Genomic DNA, 22,068 nt, shown 5'->3' with positions numbered 1-22,068 from the left:
GGCAGCTGGCTACAGCCACCATCTGAACAGACACAGAAGCACCAAACCTGGCGGTACTCAAAGCTCGTCTATTTGAGACGTATTGCCTTCTGTGTTTTCAATAACAGGTATCTATTTTGCACCCTTGGCTGACAGCCTACAAGAGTTTAAAGACCACATTGAAAACCTGCCTTTGATAGATGACCCAGAAATATTTGGAATGCATGAAAATGCCAACCTAGTTTTCCAGGTACGTGGCCTTTCAACTTAAAAGACATATTCATATTGTGTATATAAACCTGAAACATCAATAATCACCTCACTGGCTCTGTAAATTATAATCTTCTTAAATAAACAAATAAAATAAATGTTTCACCTCGACTTCGACATCTGGTTCCAATTTAGCCTGCTCCCTCTGGATCCTTCACAGAATCCTAAGATCGTCATTCATCTTCTTGTCACCAGCCACCCCCTCAGCTTCCAGCCTCTGCTTAGTCCATAATCTACCTGCTAGTCTCCTGCAACATGGGGATTCGGATGATAATCCAGACCGTCCTTTTTCTTTTGCACTTCTCCCTCCATGCTGGGCATACTTGTAACATATTTCACAAAGATTTATGGACCCCCCCCCCAAGATGAGTAGGTTATAAAAGTACAATAGCAAATATCCAAGGCAGAGAAATCAAAACACTGTTCTTTAAAAGCACAGTTTATCAAATTTGCCATTGCAACAACATGGATGGACTTGGAGAGCATTATGCTAAGTGAAATAAGTCAGACAGAGAAAGATAAATACTGTATGACATCACTTATATGTGGAATCTAAAAAATACAACAGGAATTCCCCAGCAGTCCAGTGGTTAGGACTCTGTACTTTCACTGCCAAGGGCCTGGGTTCAATCCCTGGTCAGGGAACTAAGATCCCACAAGCCACACGGCATGGCCAAAATAATAAAAAATTAAAAATAGAGAATACAACAAACTGGTGAATATAACAAAAAATATAACAGGAGCGGACTCACAGATATAGAGAATCAACTATTGGTTACCAGTGGAGAGAGGGAAGGGGGAGTGGCAAAACAGGGGTAGGGAATTAAGAGGTATAAGCTACTACATATAAAATAAATAAGCTACAAGGATATATTGTACAACAGGGAATATAGCCAACGTTTTATAATAACTGTAAATGGAGTATAACTTTAAAAATTGTGAATCGCTCTGTTTTACACCTGTAACTTATGTAATATTGTACATCAACTATATCTCAATTTTTAAAAATAATTTAAAAATTAAATTAAATTAAAAAATAAAAGTACAGTTCATCAAGGTGACAGTACCAGACCACAGCAGTAGGTCCAAAGAGCAAACTGGACAATTTTACTCCCCCAAGACCCTCTGATGCCACACCATTACCTAAGGGTAGTCCGAGCTCCTCAGCGTGGCAATCAAGGCTCCCCCATGACCGGGCCATTACATACCCTTCCAGTTTTATTATCTGTCATAGTCTGGCATCTTTAGGTGAACCAAAGCCACAAAAAGAGGTATGTCCCTGGAGCCCTGGAATACTCTAAAGGTTGGAGACTAGGTTGGCCTCACGAAGCTGAAGGGAATCACCTTTCTTTTCAACTTAAATTTGGCCCCTACAAGTTAGAGACAAATTAGAGGGTAAGGTCTGCCTAGTTATCACAGAATCCATGCAAAACAACAGTGGAAATTCTCAATGATCATGTTCTCAGAGAACATGACATGACCTATGTCATGTTCTCTCCCCTAAAAATTGCTTTGCCATTCAGTGAAGAGTTGGAATATCTTATTTTTCCTGATTCCACTTTCAGGAGGAAAAACAGGTGGCCAAACCTCGTGTTAATATTCAATCATCTGTTTGTTCTGGAGTGGGTGGGTGCGGAGGTGAGAGAAGGGAGAGAGGAATGTGGAAATGGTAGGCTCACTGCATCCCGTGAGAAGCACAGGACTTTCGGGTGGGGTAACACTCTTGGCAGTATATACCTGGGAATGTAGTTTTTTGTGTTTTCATTGGTTCAGAATGACTGAGAACGAGACAGTAGGCATGTAGTGAGCCCCAAGTTATGTTTTTCTTCCCAGCCTCCCTTCCTTCGTTTCTCTGGTACAGTACATCCCCTACTCCCACCTCTTTCCTTTGGGAAAATTTCCCCTTCCTCATTCCATTAGATTCTGGTAAAACTTCCAACCACTCTCCACCTTCACAGAGGTGGGCATGTAACTCAGGCCTGGCCAAAGGCAGCGCAACACCACCCAGCCCCTGGAATTGGTCCAAGGAGCAGGGACATGGCCCACACTAGGTGCATGAGATTCCTTTATAGGATATATAGATCCTAGGAGGGAGGAGGGAGGAAAATGCCTTTCCTCTGGAATCACTGCCTATGATGCTGCATACCTGCAGCGTTCTGTGCCCTCATCCCTGACCCCCCTACCCCTTCTTCCTACCAAATGGAAGAAGGTCATCTGCCATAGGAAAGAATGAGAGAAACAACCAAATATACACAAGAGAGAGAGTGCTAGATCCATCCATGCCTGAAACCCACATGACTTGTGTCCTCTTCTTCCCAGCTATATGTGCCAAGATACCCCTTCTCTTTGCTGGTTTAAGTTAGACAATTTTGCCTCTTGCCATCAACAGAGACTTAATGCAAAAGATACAAAGGATTCCTTCTTCAGACCAGCAAACTATACTTACATAGATGCGTACCAGAGACTAGTAAAGAGAATTGAGCCTGGCTGCGCTAAATGTTTCAAGACTTTTGTCTGACCAAGAAGTCAAGAACTAAAATGGAAAAGTCATAATATTAAACAACTGGCACTGAGCAAGGAAACCAAACTATTTAACCATAACATTAAGTAGATAATGTCGCATGTGTGTTTAGGACCTAATGAATATGTCAAAAGTCATGTTTGAAAGAAGATCTATTATGTAAAATATAACTTTTACAACCAAGATCTGTAATCCCAGGTTCTGAACTCTTTTCTCAGGTAAGTGGAAACGAGTGTTGTGACTGGTATAAAGAAAACCTCTAAGAGGTTCCAACAAATATACATAAGAAGATACCATGTTTCTGAATTAAAAAAAAAAAACTAGAACAATTGAGAATATTTAATTGACCTTGGAAAAGGAATTTCTAAGCATAAAAAGCAATTGAAAAATAAATCACATTAGAAAGAGCCAGAACATGTGAGTATATCCAAAAGGTATAAGAAAATTAAATGACAAAGCAAAACATCTTTGAAACAACAACAAAAAAAAAACAGAAAAAGTTAACTGTCCACACATGGGACACTTTCCAGAATAAACCATATGTTAGACCACAAATTAAGTATCAATAGTTTTAAAAAGATAAATATCATACAAATTATCTTCTCCAACTACGATGGGATAAAATTTGAAATCAATAAAACTAACGTAATCAAAACACTTGTACTGCATAAAGACAGACATATAGACCGATGAAGTAAAATAGAAAGCCCAGAAATAAACCCTCACATATATGGTCAAATGATTTTTGACAAGGGTGTCAAGACCATTCAATGGGGAAAGGACAGTCTTTTCCACAAACAGTACTTGGAAAACTGGACATCCACATGCAAAAGAATGAAGTTGGACCCTTACCTAACACCATACACAAAAATAAACTCAAAATGGCTTAAAGACCTAAATGTAAGGCCAGACACTATAAAACTCTTAGAGGAAAACATAGGCAGAACACTCTATGACATACATCACAGCAAGATCCTTTTTGACCCACCTCCTAGAGAAATGGAAATAAAAACAAAAGTAAACAAATGGGATCTAATGAAACTTAAAAGCTTTTGCACAGCAAAGGAAACCATAAACAAGACGAAAAGACAACCCTCAGCATGGGATAAAATATGTGCAAATGAAGCAACTGACAAAGGATTAATCTCCAAAATATACAAGCAGCTCATGCAGCTCAATATCAAAAAAACAAACAACCCCATCCAAAAATGGGCAGAAGACCTAAATAGACATTTCTCCAAAGAAGACATACAGATTGCCAACAAACACATGAAAGGATGCTCAACATCACTAATCACTAGATAAATGCAAATCAAAACTACAATGAGGTATCACCTCACACCAGTCAGAATGGCCATCAAAATCTACAAACAGGGCTTCCCTGGTGGAGCAGTGGTTGAGAGTCCACCTGCCGATGCAGGGGACACGGGTTCGTGTCCCGGTCTGGGAAGATCCCACATGCTGTGGAGCGGCTGGGCCCGTGAGCCATGGCCGCTGAGCCTGCGCGTCCGGAGCCTGTGCTAGGCAGCGGGAGAGGCCACAACAGTGAGAGGCCCTTGTACCGCAAAAAAAAAAAAAAAAACTACAAACAGTAAATGCTGGAGAGGGTGTGGAGAAAAGGAAACCCTCTTGCACTATTGGTGGGAATGTAAATTGATACAGCCACTACGGTGAACAGTATGGAGGTTCCTTAACAAACCAAAAATAGAACTACCATACGACCCAGGATCCCACTACTGGGCATATACCCTGAGAAAACCGTAATTCAAAAAAAGTCATGTACACCAATGTACATTGCAGCTCTATTTAAAACAGCCAGAACATGGAAGCAACCTAAGTGTCCATCGACAGATGAATGGATAAAGAAGATGTGGCACATGTATTACTCAGCCATAAAAAGAAATGAAATTGAGTTATTTGTAGTGAAGTGGATGGACTTAGAGACTGTCATACAGAGTAAAGTAAGTCAGAAAGAGAAAAACAAATACTGTATGTTAACACATATATATGGAATCTAAAAACAAAAGGTTCTGATGAACCTAGGGGCAGGACAGGAATAAAGATGCAGATGTAGAGAATGGACTTGAGGACATGGGGAGGGGGAAGGGTAAGCTGGGACGAAGTGAGAGAGTGGCATAGACATATATACACTACCAAATGTAAAATAGATAGCTTGTGGGAAGCAGCCACATAGTACAGGGAGATCAGCTCAGTGTTCATGTCCACCTAGAGGGGTGGGATAGAGAGGATGGGAGGGAGACGCAAGAGGGAGGAGATATGAGGATATATGTATATGTATAGCTGATTCACTTTGTTATACAGCAGAAAATAACACAACATTGTAAAGCAATTATACTCCAGTAAAGACGTTTTTAAAAAAAGAACTAAAAATATAAAATTCTTAGAAGAAAACATAGGACAAAAAGCTTCATGACATTGGATTTAGCAATGATTTCTTGGATATGACACCAAAGGCAGAAATAACAAATAAAAAAACAGACAAATTGGACTTCATGAAAGTTTATTTTATTTTAATTTTTTCATTTTAATTCAACAGAGAGAAAGGCAGCCCACAGAATGGGAGAAAATATTCATAAATTATATATCTGATAAGGGATTAATATCCAGAGTATATAGGGAACTCCTAAAACCCAACAACAAAAAAACAAACAAACCAATTCAAAAATGGTCAAAGGACTTGAATAGACATTCCTCCAAAGAGAAATGTAAAATGGTACAGCCTCTGTGAAAAACAGTATGGCAGTTCCTTAAAAAAAAAATTAGATTTACCATATAATCCAGCAATTCCACTTCTGGGTATATACACAAAAGAATTGAAATCAGGGACAAAAAAAGATATTTGTGCACCCATGTTCATAGCAGCATTATTCACAATAGCTAAAACATGGAAGCAACCCAAGTGTCCATCAGTGGATGAATGGATAGGAAAACAATGGTGTATACATACAATGGAATATTATTAGCCTTCAAAAGGAAGGAAATTCTGCACAGCATGGATGAACCTTAAGGACATGACACTGAGTGAAAGAGGCCAGTCAAATAAAGAAAACTACTGCATAATTACATTTATATGAGGTATTTAGAGTAGACAAAATTTTGGAGACAGAAAGTAGGATGGTGGTTGCTAGAGGCTGGCGAGAAAGGAAATGAGGAGTTATTGTTTAATGGGTACAGAGTTTCAGTTTTCCAAGATGAAAAGAGTTATGGAGATGAATGGTGGTGACAACATTATTAGTGTATTTAATACCACTGAACTGTACAGTTAAAAATAGTGCAGATAGCTAATTTTATATTATGTGTATTTTACAACAAGAAAAAAATAGAAAATAGTTAATTATCTTTATTATAGAATTATCTCCTATAAATCAATAGTAATAAACACTAAAACTCAAAATGTACAAAATATATAAATAATTTATAAAGACAATACAGATAGCCAATGAACTTATATTTTAAATGTTTAACTCTACTAATCCTCAAAGAAGTGCAAACCAATGAAAAACTATTTTGCCCATCAAATTGGAAAGGATTTTTTAAGCAATGATAGCAATTCTTACAAAGACAGAAAGACAGGTCCTCTGATACACTATTGTTGGGAGTGTAAGTTGATACAGTGTTGTTAGAAATCAATGTAGTAATACACAGTTTAAAAATATGCCTTTGGTAATATATCATGTAAAGAATGTAAATGATAGTGGATGAAATTCATATATAGATATTCTATTCACAGTTCTAAAAGAAAATCTGGAAAATAGAACTATCCAAAAAGTAAATAAACAACTATATTAATTATAGTGCATTCAAACCAGCAAGGATCAGTCACTGAAAACAGGACTCATGAAGATTTTTCAGTGATGTGAGAAAATGTTCATGAAATTGAAAAAGAATAAATACTACATAAATTGTATGGGCTCAATATTTAAAACTATATGCACATATATACAGAAAATGTCCAGGGGGTGGGGGAGGTAAACTAAAGTTATAAATATCTCTGAAAAGCAAGATCATGAATATTTTTCTTTATACTTTTCTGTGTTTTCTAAATTTTCAATAATAAGCTATAATACTTTTCTAAATTCTACCACTCTATTTTTTTTTTTTTTGGCTGCACCCCATGGCATGCAGGATCTTAGTTCCCCAACCAGGGATTGAACCCACGCCCTCGGCAGTGAAAACATGGAGTCCTAGCCACTGGACCACCAGGGAATTCCCCATAATACTTTTCTAATTGAGAAAATGTTATTTTTTTATTGAAGTATAGCTAATCTACAATGTTGTGCACATCTCTGCTGTACAGCAAAGTGACTCAGTTATACACATAGAGACATTCTTTTTTTTATATTCTTTTCCATTATGGTTTATCACAGGATATTGAATCTAGTTCCCTGAGCTATACAGTAGGACCTTGTTTATCCATCCATTGTTTATCCAATGTTTATCCATCCTATATATAATAGTTTACATCTGCTAATCCCAAACTCCCAGTCCTTCCCTCCCCCACCCCCCACCCCCTCTGCTCTCTATGTTTGTGAGTCTCTGTGTTTTGTAGATAGTTTCATTTGTGCCATATTTTAGATTCCACATATAAGTGATATCATGTGGTATTTGTCTTTCTCCTTCTGACTTACTTCACTTAGTATGATAATCTCTAGTTGCATCCATGTTGCTGCAAATGGCATTATTTCATTCTTTTTTATGGCTGAGTAGTATTCCATTGTATACATGTACCACATCTTCTTTATCCATTCATTTGTCAATGGACATTTAGGTTGTTTTCATGTCTTGGCTCTTGTGAATAATGCTGCTATGAACATAGGGGTGCGTGTATCTTTCTGAATTATAGTTTTGTCTGGATATATGCCCAGGAGTGGGTTTGCTGGATCATATGGTAATTCTCTTTTCAGTTTTCTGAGGAACCTCCACACTGTTTTCCATAGTGGCTGCACCAACTTACACTCCCACCAACAGTGTAGGAGGGTTCCCTTGAGAAAATGTTATTTAAATAAAAGTATGTTCTAAAACTGAATTCTCATTATTTCCTCCTCACTTTCATAACTGCCTTTTAAATAATTAGCCAAAAATTGTTTAACCATTTTTTACTGTGGTAAAACACATGTAACATGAAATTTATCATTTTAACCATTTTAAGTATACAGTTCAATGACATTCAGTAAATTCACATTGTTATTCAACCAAAAATGTTTAACTATAACACTGAGAACTAAACACTATCATTTCCAATGAGCACATTTTACCAACTATATCTTCAATATAAAAAAATAAAATTTCTGGGCTTCCCTGGTGGCGCAGTGGTTGAGAGTCCGCCTGCCAATGCAGGGGACACGGGTTCGTGCCCCAGTCCGGGAAGATCCCATATGCCGCGGAGCTGCTGGGCCCGTGAGCCATGGCCGCTGAGCCTGTGCATCCAGAGCCTGTGATCCGCAACGGGAGAGGCCACGACAGTGAGAGGCCCATGTACCGCAAAAAATAAATAAATAAATAAATAAAATAAAATTTCCTTGGTTTTGGCCACTGCCATTATTTCTCTAATAAACTATGTGTGAAAAATTATTTTTTTGAGAATTTGGTTCTTCACTGTTCTGTCTCTTCTCACCATTACAGTACAAAGAGACCAACACTTTAATCAACACCATACTTGAGGTTCAGCCAAGGTCATCTTCTGGTGGAGAGGGAAAGAGCAATGATGAGATTGTCCAAGAACTCGTTGCTTCTGTCCGGACCAGAGTTCCAGGTAGTAAGTAATTCCTAGCATACACGTACAATGGGACTTTTAGGAATAAACTCCAAAAGCTGAGTGATAGGCAGGTGTCCAAATCTGCTTATTATGCAGATTTTTTCTTTACATAGAGAGCTCTTCTGATGTAGAGCTCTCCACTTATAGACGAGAAGCCTATAGCACCTTGACATCTTAACTGCCAGAAGCATGAGGAACAAGTTGGTTTCTAGCTCAATGTAACTTTAACCAGACTTCTTCCTGAGTTTTCTAACATCTCTAGACTTGTACTGTCCGAGACAGTAGCCGTTAGCCACATGTGGTTATTTAAACTTTAAATTAAATTTAAAATTCATTTCCTCAGTTGCACTAGCCACATTTTAAGTGCTGCCATACTGAACTGATGGAAATGGAGAACATTTCCATCATCATAAAATATTCTATTGGACAGCCCTGCTCTGGAATCCATTTCATTTTTTTTTTTTTTTCTCCAACAAGAGAGGTGGCTAGATTATTTCACTTTGTTTTCTGGTGAGTTAGGGAATCTTCCTGAATCATCACAGAAATCCACTTTCACACTTTTCTTAGAGTGACTGTAGATTTAGATGTCTTCATGTATTGTTCATGGTTGGAAATGTCATTATAGGGGGAAAAAAAGATGAGGCATAAAAAAAAAACTAGTGACTGTAAAAGTAAACTGTGTTTCTGTCTCTATTCACAATACTCTGGCATCAAGTGTACGGGTTCCCCCCTACATTGAGCAGTTACTCTCTGGACACCAGCTGGGTGTCCTACAATTCAGTTATGACTTTAGAGTGGGCACAGACCCCACGGTTTAAGGGCTCAGTCCCACAAGACTGTCCCCACTTCAGATGCCGACAAGTCCCCAGGGTGTGACCTGTACTTCTGACCAACCAGCCATAAATCGAGGATTCCCACAACCCCCTTCTGGGGTTCAGTAATTCTCTAGAACAACTCACAGAACTCAGGGAAGTGGTTATTTACATTTACCAGATGACTTAATATGGTATACTAAAGGATAAAGGTAAACAGCAAGATAAAGAAGTACATAAGGCAAGGTCCGGAAGAGTCCCAAGGGCAGGAGGTCTAGTCCCTCCTGGTACATGATGCATTCACCAACCCAGAAGCTCTCCAAACCCCTTCAGTTAGGTCTTTATGGAAGTTTCATTACGTAGACATGATTGATTAAATCACTGGCCTTTAGTGATTAACTTAACCTCCAGCCCCTCCCCTCTCCCAGGAGGTCAGAGAGTAGAGCTAGAAGTTCCAACTCTCTAATCACATGGTTATTTCCCCTGACAACCAGCCCCTCATCTTTAGGGGTGGTCCAAGAGTCATCCCATTAACATAAACTCAGGTGTGGTGGAAAGGGGCTTGTTATCAATAACAAAAGATGTTCCTTTCACCTTTGTCACTCAGGAGCTATTTCAGGAGTTGGGGTCAGAAACCAATAATTATAGAAATGATGCTCCCATCACTCTTATCAATGAGGAAATTATAAGAGTTTTAGGAGCTCTGGCCAGAAGCTGGGGACAAAGACCAAAATACATATTTCTTATTACATCACAGTAACACAGACTAAGTCTTGCCAATACTATTAAGGCCCCTGGAAAAGAAAGGACGTGTGTGACCTCAGAAGTCAGTTATGTTCCTCCTAAAGCAGCCCCTCAGAAGACTCTCTTCTTGAGTGGAGAGTTATGTTGATATTGAAGCAACTGAGTTATTTTAGGAAGCATTTTTAATAAACATAAGATGGAGGACTGGGTGGAAAAAGGGATGAAGGTGGATGGATGGCTGGCTGGCTGGCTGGATGGATGGATGGATGATGGATGGAAAGTTAGTATACTTGTTTCATAGAGTTCCATTGACACCTAGGAGGTTTTTCTCTCCACGCTTCATAGTTTGTACTTTTACTGTGAAATGATAAGCCATGCCATCTGCTGAGACTGAGGGGCAGGGGTGCAATTGGCTCAACAAGAGAACTGAGGTTCCGAATAGCCCGAGGGGACTGACAAAAGGAGAAGAGTGTAGGCATGTAACCGCAGCCCTGTGGGCCCAAGAGCTTGCACTTACCCACACTGCTGTGTGATTTTTCTACAGCAGCCAAAATGTGAGTGGTTAAGAGGAGATTGATGTACATATCTCAGATCCACTTGTTTTCTCACACTTTACTCATCTATGTAAGGAAAATGCAGTCCCTTCATTTTTTAGAGCTTATATGAGCCTCCACTGGGTGGATTGTAGGGAAAAAGAAGAGCACAATTTTCAATCCAGCTTGAAACATGGACCCATTTCACAATTCAGTCAGTCCCTTTGAACAACACTCAGTAACCTGGGATAAATGCTGTCTCTCTCCTCTCTCCGGGGGTGTCCTGCCCCCAACCCCTCCTCTCCTAGATGCAACACGGGTGTGTAGGGAAGAGCGAGGCTTACATATGCCGCATACACACAAGGCAGAGGAGACGACTCAGGACCCCTGGTACCTCTGGTCTCAGGGATGTCCCTTGTCTACCAGGTAGCACTTGCCACTGAAGTCCGAGCGGCCTGACTCCCGTTCAGCCTAGGCCCCAGGGACAAGAGAAGTTGGCTTTAAGAAAGGTTAAGATAAGTGCATTCCAATAGCAATGAGATAAGGAGAGAAATCAACAATAATTGATCTGATGAATCAGCCGTGTGTGTTTCAGAAACTCTGGAGATGCAGAACGCTTCCGAGAGCCTTTTTGTCAAGGATCCTCACGGACGCCTTAACTCCTTGACCACTGTTCTTGGACAGGAAGTGGACCGGTTTAACAATCTGCTGAGGCTAATACATGTATGCACGCTCACTGCCATCCTTGCTATTGGGTATCAAAGCTTTGTGCAGAGTGTATAACGATGTGAAGTTTCCATTCCCATCACTTCAACATTTCCATCTGGATATGCTAACAACCCTTCAAGCCCAACTTGTCTAAACCCGAATTCACCCTCCTCTGGTCTGTGTTCCCTATCTCTAATAATGGCCTAGTGACTATGTGGCATTACAAACCCTTCATTATCCTAACTTGCACCCTTAGAATTACCATTGACTCATTAGGAATTTGACCAGGGACCTTAGCACTCAGTTAAGAGAGATTCCGTGCTTGTTCCTGATGGCTAGTTTGCTTTTAATATCATAGTCTTTATGAAGACTATGACAACCAGAGTTTCTTAAATTGGAGGCCACAAAACACCTAAATTAGGATCCACTGTGCTGCAGGTTCAAATGTAGATTCCCTGATTCCACTTCAGACCTACGGAGTTAGGGTTCCTTGAGGAATTCCTGGGGATATGAATTTTAAATAAACTCCCCCAGATGATGTCAGTGCAACTAAAATTTAAGAAGAACTATTTAGACCTTTGCCTTATGCTCAGGAATACTTTCTGAATGGCATTGACTTTGTAATGCTGGCTACAGGACTTCCTGTTGTCTCTGTGCATAACTTTAACAAGGGAAACTATTAGAGACCAAATATTGAACAGTAACAGGAAAAGATCTACTGCCAAGCAGGGAACCAAATACCTAGCACAGAATCAAGGCTGAGTGATAAGATTGGGAAGGGCAGCTAGGGTAGATCTTTTAAAGACCGTCTCTTCCCTATTAGGAAAGGAAAGTCTCCAAATGTTTCTGGTCATCTGGCAATACCCAGGCTTGTGAGTTAGGGGGCCACTGGGTCAGCTGAATACGTTATGTCATCACCTTGGGCCTATGGCATCTGGTTAGGTAAACCAGTGTCAGCAGGCCAGGTAGTCAGGTCAGAGCTTATTACCTTCTACATTGAATGAACCAGGGTATAGATGAAGCTGCTGTGATAAAGATCCCCAAATACAGTGGCCAAAACAGGATAGAAATTCACCGCTCTCTCAGTTAAGAGCCCAGACAAAGCTCTGTCTAGGACAGGTAGTTAATCTTGCTTTGTGAGCTCATCCAACGATCTCAGCTGGAGGGCTGGCTCTTCCAGTCTCAACAGGTAGCTTCCATCTCTGAGACTAAGGTGGCCATTCCAACTGTCCCCTTTTGCCAGCCACTGGGACAGGGGAAAGAGAGCTGAGGGAGAGCAGCTTCCTCGTAAAAATGTAACCCAGAAGTTGCATACATCATTTTTTCTTATATCCCTTTAGCCAAAGCTTGGTCACATGGCAACACCCCAGCTGCAAGGGTGGCTGGGAAATGTAGTCCCAATATGTGTATTGGATTGCTCTGTGCCCAGATAAAACTAGGAGGATACTGTTGTTCAGAGGAGGAAGAGGAGATGGTTGCTGCTCATCTCTGACATCTTCCACATCATGTATGGCCTTTCACCCACTTAAAGATGGACAAGTCCAAATGTCACTTCCTCATAAAGTCTTCCTGGAACACCAGCCCTTCCCTCCACCACCAGATGACAGGGACCCCTCCTCAGGGCTCCATCACTTGAGGTGTCTGTGTCCATCACTGTAATTGTGTACAATGTACCACCTTGTTTTGTAATAACTCCTCCATGAGTATGGCTCCCCCAGTAGACAATGAACTTGAAGAGAAGGAGACTAGTATATGAGTCATCTCTGTTTCCCCAGTGCCTGACACGTCCTAAATCTTCCATGAATATCTGAACATGCAAGTGAACGAATGTGGCTTTCAGGAACAAAGCGGTCACTTCTTCTGGTCAAACAATAGTGTCCACCACTAATGGCAGTACTCACCTAAAAACAAGTAGAGGAGAGAGGAGCCCTGGGAGAAGCAGCCTGCAAGGCAATCAGGAGTCATAGCCAAGCACTCCCATTGGAGGGAGGGGTGGTGGCCACCACTGTATGCCGGGCCTGCACCAGAGATCTCCGTCATCCTGGCACCTGCCCTGTCCTGCCTTGCCCTGGCTCTGTCCCAGCCTCCCTTTCACCTCACCCAGCAAACAGCAAGGCCTCACAGTGGTAGTGATAAGAAAGGCCAGGGGAGGGCGGGAGCCTCAGGGGCCTCGGGCTGCCATCTTGGTGAGCTCACTCTCCTCCAGACGGCTACAGAACTGTGAGACAGGGCAAGTCCTGGGAGAGACAAGGCCGCTAGCCATAGGGAGAACATTCTGACGTACGCTCTTGCCGCTGGATATGACTACATGTTAGCTGCCTCCTCTGAGAGAACTGGCCGCGATGTGACCTCTGTCTACGCTGTTTTGGAAGGCACTAGCAGCCTGGCCCTTGCAGCTCGCTGACTTAAGTGTTCTCCATGAATCTTAGATAAGTCTTCTGCTACCTCTTTCCATTTTTGGTGTCTAAGATGGAGGGTTGTTTGGGCTCTGGCTGAGGCCCTTTTTCCTGAGCTCTGCTGCAAATGGTTCCTCAGATCCTACTTAACACTCCTCTCTTCTATCACTGCCTCTTGTGAAAAAGTTGGGAGGAGGGGAGTAACTCCATGAAGGAATAGAAGGATGACTAGACCTGTTCTGTCACATGTCGCCCATCTCTAGAACTACCTGCATGTGGTCCTAGGACTTAGTTTTTTAATCAACATAAGTTTGGTCTCTAACATCTTCCTGTAATATCTTCCCCATGTATGGCAGTAGTTGTCACAAAACTGGAACCCATGAGAGCCATACAAATCTATATGGCCTGCCTTTACCTTTAGCCAGGTGGCGGATATAACCCTGTACTTCCCATGGCTGCTGTGGGTCCAGCATCTCCCAGGACTACTGCCGGCCTCTGTCTTTTTTTGAGATGAGGGGAGGATAAGGGACATACCTTTAGAAAGTGTTTCCAGGGGCTTCCCTGGTGGCGCAGTGGTTGAGAGTCCGCCTGCCGATGCAGGGGACACGGGTTCGTGCCCTGGTCCGGGAAGATCCCATATGCCACGGAGCGGCTGGGCCTGTGAGCCATGGCCACTGAGCCTGCACGTCTGGAGCCTGTGCGCCGCAATGGGAGAGGCCACAACAGTGAGAGACCCGCGTACTGCAAAAAAAAAAAGTGTTTCCAGTATAAGGAGGCTCTCTGGAATCAGCTGAAAGATTGGTCTCATCTAAGAATCTCCCCTTTCTGCTATAACTCATCTCCCCTTTCTGCTATAACTCCTGGGGCCGCAGGCTCCCCCTTGGCAGTTAGAGGTACTTCCCACGTCCTCATCCCCCTGTCAATGGTTCCCAAATCACTAATCATTAGGCCCATTCTTCCTTTGGCCTGGATGAGAGCTGGATGATGGCTTTTCTCAACATACTTGGGGGCCATCTCTCCGCCTTCCCTTCTTCACTTCACTGGATCCTGCTATTATGCCTGAATCACCTCCACTACAAGGTCTTACACCCCTCTGGTCACATGTAAAAAAAATGCATGAAAGATTGGAGCGTCTGGTCCAGCACATAGTTTACAGAGAGGATGGAACCCAGCAAGCAGGTCCTTAAGCGTAAGGCAACACCTGCTACCATGAACAAGTTTCATTCCCACCTGATAATTACATCTGTGAAGGGCACCAACCCCTTTTTATTCTTTCAGACCTCTCTAGATACGCTCAACAAAGCCATTGCTGGATTGGTGGTGATGTCTGAAGAAATGGAAAAAGTGTATAACAGTTTCCTCAACAACCAGGTTCCCTCTCTGTGGTCCAACACAGCCTACCCATCCCTGAAGCCACTAGGATCGTGGGTCAAAGACCTTATTCTGAGGACTGCATTTGTGGACGTAAGAAAATTCACTTCTTTGGGGTCTGATGAATTTGATGACACGGTTTGCCCTCAAGTTCTTAGGAAGCCCTCGCTAACTGAAATATTGACAACCATCGAGGTATCATCTGAACCCAAAGAAACAGAAACTTCCAGAATAGCATCAGTTTGAAAGTCTTATGCTGATTATAGTATAGTTTTCCCTAGACCCTTATCCCCACAGTCCATTTTAATTCCAGGCCATCCTTGGAGTTTCAGATCTAGTTCACGAGACCTCACCATGAGGTACAGAACCAATCTGACATGGGTCCAAACGGTCAGGTGTGACCTTGCCACCCTTTCCCCCTTCTAGAACTTCTGTAATAACCAGGTTCTGGGTTTATGGTCAGCCTGGTGGGTGAGGAAGGGGGACAGGGCAGGCAGTAAGAATGGGGCTGGTGATAACTCAGGACCAGTTTAGATTCTGCCTCCTGGACACCCTCCAAAATACAACTTTGATTTAAAAGACAAATTCTATCTCAGAAAAAAAAAAAAAGTACATTATGGTGTAATGTTTCTCCTTCAGCTGTGGCTCAAAAGAGGACAGCCTAAGTCCTTCTGGATCTCCGGTTTCTTCTTTCCTCAAGGATTTCTAACAGGTACCAGTGCTTTCCCTAGAAAAATCCCATAGGAACGATCATTAGGTGTGATGAATTGTGCCGGGTTTCTAGGAACTTTGAAAATGGCATGGCTGCTGATGGCCTAACCAAGGAGTTGTTGATTATAAGGCAGCCGAACAAGGCCCTGCTCTTCCTCGCTTGCTGGGGTGGGGAAAGGATGGCAGAGATAGCAGATATTCCCCCAGCAACCTAATGCCCACTCCTCTCAGGTTACCAGTGCAAATGCTGCTGCCCTGTGAATGCACACAGCTACCCCAAGTCCCCACGTAACCCATGCTCAAGGGCACTACCTGCTCTCCACCTTCTCTGGCCCCACCTCTGAGCAGCGTCCTTCCCTCTAAAAAATACTCTTACTATCCCTCCAGTGGCCCTCAGGGATTCTGCCCAGGACCCCAGAGGGGACCAAGGTCTCTGGGCTCCTAGATGCTAATGAGCCCAGCCCTTCATCTGTCTCATCCTGAGTGCCTTCTAAACAGCCTACAGACAGCCCATACAAGACAAGCTACGCAAGATGCTAAAGTTGGGGAGATTGGGCTCTGAAACTGCCTCACGGGCTTGTCTCTCTCATTGGCAGAGCGGTGCACTTTAGACTTGGCCTCCCCTCTCTTCCCAACCAGGACCAAAATTCGCACATGCTTTTGCTCCACCCCTCCCAACTAATTCAGAGTAAGATGTTAATGGTTGGGTCCTCTGGATGGAGAGGAAGCTCTCTAACGCCAGAGCATCCTGGTTGAGGCGAGTGAGGACCATGTTTGGGCAATAGTAACCCAGGTTTCTGGCTTTCATATTTACAGGAACTCTTCAAAATCATGCTCGGAAATATAATTTGCCTATAGATGAGCTGAGTTTCAAGTACAACATGATTCCTATCTATCGGGATCAAGCCACAGTTATAGACGCTGCCAAGACAGTGCAGTTTGGACAAGAACTGCCCATGGACATGGAGGTATTGTCCCCCTGACAGTTGTCACAGCACAGCAGCTTCTGTCCCACTGTCATCCAGTATCTCGGGCAATCTCCCCTGCCCTACCCCCCCCACTTTCCATTTGCAGGAGTGGGAGAGGGCAGGGTGGGACTCACAGCCCCAAGACAAGCTCCCCAATTAGCAGTGACCGGATGAGAACTGCCTAAATTAGTCTGACCTGTAAAAATATATTCTACAGCAATACTGTAGATACCTACAGTAACTTTCTCATTCGTGCGGAGGCAATATGGCAAGAGGTTAAAAACCAGAGTTTCAGCACTGGGCAGCCCTGAGTAGATTCTGACTTCCTCCCTCCCCAGTTGTGTCTGCAAGAGCAATTACTAACATGTCTGCACCTCAGCGTTCACATCCGCAAAATGGGGCTCACGCCACCAACCTCAGAGCTGTAGGCAAGACAACAGAGACTTCAGGTGTCAGGTGACCAGCACACAGTGAGCCACAATAAATAACTGTTACCCTAAGCTAAACTTATCTGCCTCGCTCACTCAGCTGCCTCCTCGCAGAATTGATATGCTAACTTCACATATCATATAACTATAACTACATCACGTAGCCAATAGGAATGTATCAATACTAAGGAAGCAGTTCAGACTCTTTGCTTACATAGTTTACTCCCTCTAGAGCAGAGGTTCTCAAAATGTGGTCCGCAGACCAGCAGCATCAGCGTCACCTGGGCACTTATTAAAAACGAACTTATTTACAAAACAGAAATAGACTCACAGATGTAGAAAGCAAACTTATGGTTACCGAAGGGGGAAGGGGGGAGGGATAAATTAGGAGGTTGGGATTAACATATACACACTACTATATATAAAATAGATAACCAACAAGGACCTACTGTATAGCACAGGGAACTATACTAAATATTTTGTAACAACCTATAAGGGAAAAGAATCTGAAAAAGTATATGTGTATGTATATATATATATTTTATATATACATATATATATATATAGACATAGACATATATATGTTAACTGAATCATTGCTGTATACCTGAAACTAACACAACTTTGTAAATCAACTATACTTCAATTTAAAAAAGAAAAAGAAATGTAAATTCCAAGGATTCATTCCAGATTGAATCAGAAACTGGGCTGGGACCCAGAAATCTATATTTTAACAAGTGGGTTCTTAGCCCACTTGAGTTTCAGAACCCCTGCTCTAGAATATCTCAACCTCGACTGCAGGTTAGAATCACCTATGGAGCTTTAAAAACATCCTGATGCTCAGTCCACACCCAATTATGTCAAAATCACCCCAATTATATCAGTCATCATTATATTTTAAAGCTCCCCTGGCAATTCCAGTATATAGCCGGGGTGAGAGCCACCACTGCCAATCTGAGCTGCCCACTTTCAACGTGCTGAGATACTGATGGGGCAGGGAAACCTCTGCTTCAAAGCACCTGTCCACCCCAGTGGGCCTTATTAATGTAATTTTCTATGTGTGCTGTGAAAGCAAAGATCTGCTCCAGATTGCTTTTGCCAAGAATGTGTTCACTAGCTGGTCAGTGTAGATGGGATAAGTGGCTGTTACTAAACCTTCCTTAAAGTATCATGGTATTAGTAGGAATTGTTCCTGCGTAACTTAATCAGTATCCACCCACTCAGATCTGCTTGATCTAGTCTTTGCTCTGATTAGCAAAAACACACAAAGATGAGATTGATCCCATATTCATGGATTACTCTATGAAATGCTGTAATACCCCATGCCTCTTAATTACCTGTATCTTAAAATGACAATGAAAGAGCTTACGTCTTTAAGGGAATTTGTTTTAGCATCAAAGTTTTTTTGATGCTAAAGTATTTGCATGCAAAAGTAGGGGGAAATCAACTGAAAGATGCACTCCTTGTTATTTTGAGACCCTTCTTAGCCAGGAGAGCATCGGAGGCCCAGGTCAGGACTAATTGAGGCTGCAGGAGGGCAGGGCAACACCCACATAAAAGCCCTCGTCCAGTCCGTCCTGGATGCTGGCCCTGCTCTGTGCCCGGCACGCTCCATCTGCCACATAGACTGGCTGACGATCAGGTGTTTACAGTGACCACCGGGACCTCTGTCCCTCCAGCCTGCCCCAGTCTACACACATCTCCACGCGGGTCATGTGCAGTGAACCACAGTGATGCCTGGGAATGCCGCCTGCCTTCTGTGGAGACTGCAAACTGTGTAGTCAGCCCATCTCCTGGTCCTCCCAGCAAACGTCTGCAAGACACAGCAGGAGACTGTTGGACGACTTGAGTTCTGTTACAAACAGCAGGGCCACTGTCAGCCCATTGCCGCCTTTGTGCCATTTAGGAAAAGGCACTCGCTCTGTGTGTGTGCAGACGGCTCCTACACACAGCTTGGCAAGTGGATGGCAGGATGGTTTCAGCCTCTACTCAGGCAAACCTGCACAAGCATACAGAGCAGCCCCCAAAACAGGAAGGCCTTGCTCTACCTCGCTGCACGCGAGGGACAAACTACAGGACGCTAGGTAGTAAAGTCCAACCAAAAAGCACTTACCATCCTTTTATTCACTATAAAACACACCCCTTATGACCACACAGCTTGGTCCTCTGCCTGCAGGTGTGAAGCTCCAGTTATCCAAAGGTCTAGGGCCCCAGAACTGGCCAAGTTCACTCAATGTTTGAGGAAGGATACACAGAAGCCCACAACTGGAAGAAATTGTATACCAGTGGTGACTTCTAATCACAGGACATTGAGGGACAGGGTCTCTGTCTCTGTCTCTCTTTCTCCTGCAAAATTTCTTTTTTTTTTTTTAATTTATTTATTTTTGGCTGCATCGGGTCTAAGTTGCTGCGTGCGGGCTTTCTCTAGTTGTGGCGAGCAGGGGCTACTTTTCATTGCAGTGCGTGTGCTTCTCATTGCGGTGGCTTCTCTTGTTGCGGAGCATGGGCTCTAGGCACGCAGGCTTCAGTACTTGTGGCACACGGGCTCAGTAGTTGTGGCATGCAGGCTTAGTTGCTCCGAGGCATGTGGGATCTTCCCGGAGCAGGGATGGAGCCCATGTCCCCTGCATTGGCAGGCAGATTCTTAACCACTGCCCCACCAGGGAAGTCCCGCTTCCTGCAAAATTTCCCTTAAAAAGCTTTCCATAGGCACTCTGCAAATATTATTGCCAATATATAACCTATCTTCTGGAACGGCACCCAGATCTTTGAAAGGCCTTGCTAAAAATAACAGATGATAATCACAGCCCTCTTGTCCATCCACTTCCCATGAGAAGGGGAAAATTCTAACATCATGATATCAGAGTCTGAAGCCCATCAGTGGGTTTCCCAGGGGTACCCCCTAGCGGACAGCCTGTGGGAGTGTGAAAAGTATGAGATTTGGTGACAAACTGAGAAGCAAATTATTTCACCTTCTGGAGCCTTGGCATTCTCCTCTCCAAAATGTGAGTGATAAGAGAATCTCTGGATTGGTTCTTAGAACTGAGTGAGGTTGTAGGACTAGGAGGTGGCCCACAAAACCGACCCCTCCTCCTCTTCTCACCTATGAACTTCTGCATGTCTTTCAGTTGCCCTCTCCTGAGGATGGTGTTCTTGTCCATGGGATATTCATGGATGCTTCTCGATGGGACAATAAGGAGATGGTGATAGAAGACGCACTGCCCGGACAGATGAATCCAATGCTGCCTGTGGTGCATTTTGAACCTCAACAAAATTACGAGCCAAACCCAACACTCTACCACTCCCCACTTTACAAGACAGGGGCCCGGGCAGGAACACTCTCAACCACAGGTGAGGATGTGCTAAGATCAGTATAATGACCGAATGCAAACTACAATCATCAAAGTCCAAATGCTGAACTGTAATGTACAAAGGGTGATCTTGGGCCAATTAGCCAGGCTGAAAATAAGACCACTTATAACACACAAATTTGTAGATGCAGTAAATTCTATTTGTTTTAATGCTGAGTGTAGATTAATATTATAAAACCAATGCTTGCTTCTATTAGTCTGATGAGTAGAAAATAGTTTATTTTGTGTGTGTGTCTTTCAATTTATTTATTTATTTTATTTATTTTGGTTGTGCCGGGTCTTAGTTGTGGCCAGCGGGCTCCTATTTGCGGCATGCACGTGGGATCTAGTTCCCCGACCAGGGATCGAAACCGCATCCCCTTCACTGGAAGGTGAATTCTAAACCACTGCGCCACCAGGGAAGTCCCAGAAAGTAGTTTATTGAGCAGTGCCTTCCAATTGAAAAATGATGGACTGAGTAGACAAATCTATCTCTGACCAAATCCATTGAGACTCAGCGTAGAAAAGAGATTTTAAAACAAATAAGTGGAATGCCATGCTACAACAAGAGAAATCTTAGTAGACCTGAAACTGAGATACAGCCCTGAAAAAAAGGAACCAGATAAAAAGAAAGCAATATCAACAGATAAGCTGAAGAACTGAATGCAGACAGCTAGAGAGTGAGACAAGAGAATGCACTGAGGAAATCCCTCAAAAGACAGCACAATGCAATTTTTTTAAGTGACACTGTGGAAGGAGTTAAAATCACCAACATTTATCTAGTAGGCAATCTGGAAGGAGAAAGGAGAAAAAATGGAAGAGCAGTAATATTTGAAAAACTGGCTGATAATTTCCCAGAACTGAAGAAACAGTTGAGTCCTCAGATTGAGAGATCTCACAAAGTGGTAGGGGTAATTTTTTAAAATATACAATGAACAAATAAACAAATTTTAAAAGAAACCTAGATATATCAGAGTGATACCTAAGACCATCAGAAATAAAGAAAATTCTCAAAGAGATGAAATGCGTTAATATACTGGAACTAAAATTCCAGAAAATGAGAATCAGATTGACTTCAGACATGTCTCATTATCCACAGTGCATGTAAAAATAGAGAAACTTCTTCAAAGGGCTGAGGAAAAACAACTTTGAACCAGAATTGCAAGTGCAACCAAATTATCATCTGAACGAAAAGTTGTAATAAAGACCGTCTTGGACATACAGAGGCTCTAAATTAATCACCACTGATCCTCTATTTAAAACACACACACACACACACACGGTTAAATCTTTAATAGTTTGACCATAAAAATGAATTTATAATAACTTGGAACTAAATTTCGAGATGACAGAAACACGGGAGAGGAGCCAGGAAGAAATAACTAAAAAATCTTTCTCATTTGAATGGAGAATATAGATATTGATGATATTTATTTTTCTAATAAAATATTCAGTTAAAGGGTGTTCTCTAAGGGTAATGTACAGAATAGAACTAAAATAG

General features: G+C 42.5%; 1 protein-coding gene across 1 annotated transcript in view; it reads left to right on the top strand.

The window, feature by feature from the left end:
• Positions 1-22,068, top strand: part of DNAH6 (dynein axonemal heavy chain 6) — a 291,735-nt gene that overhangs the window by 267,736 nt on the left and 1,931 nt on the right. Inside the window, exons 70-76 of the mRNA XM_029232839.1 lie at positions 108-229; positions 8,414-8,543; positions 11,231-11,358; positions 15,018-15,203; positions 15,750-15,822; positions 16,638-16,789; positions 20,346-20,568. Of these exons, the coding sequence (XP_029088672.1) occupies positions 108-229; positions 8,414-8,543; positions 11,231-11,358; positions 15,018-15,203; positions 15,750-15,822; positions 16,638-16,789; positions 20,346-20,568 (1,014 nt within the window). The remainder of the gene's footprint in view (positions 1-107; positions 230-8,413; positions 8,544-11,230; positions 11,359-15,017; positions 15,204-15,749; positions 15,823-16,637; positions 16,790-20,345; positions 20,569-22,068) is intronic.

This window comes from Monodon monoceros, unplaced genomic scaffold, assembly GCF_005190385.1.
Source record: "Monodon monoceros isolate NGI ecotype Baffin Bay Population unplaced genomic scaffold, NGI_Narwhal_1 Super_Scaffold_19, whole genome shotgun sequence".
NCBI lineage: Eukaryota > Metazoa > Chordata > Mammalia > Artiodactyla > Monodontidae > Monodon > Monodon monoceros.
Note: the sequence above shows the minus strand (reverse complement) of the source record. Positions and strands in the feature narration are given on the sequence as shown.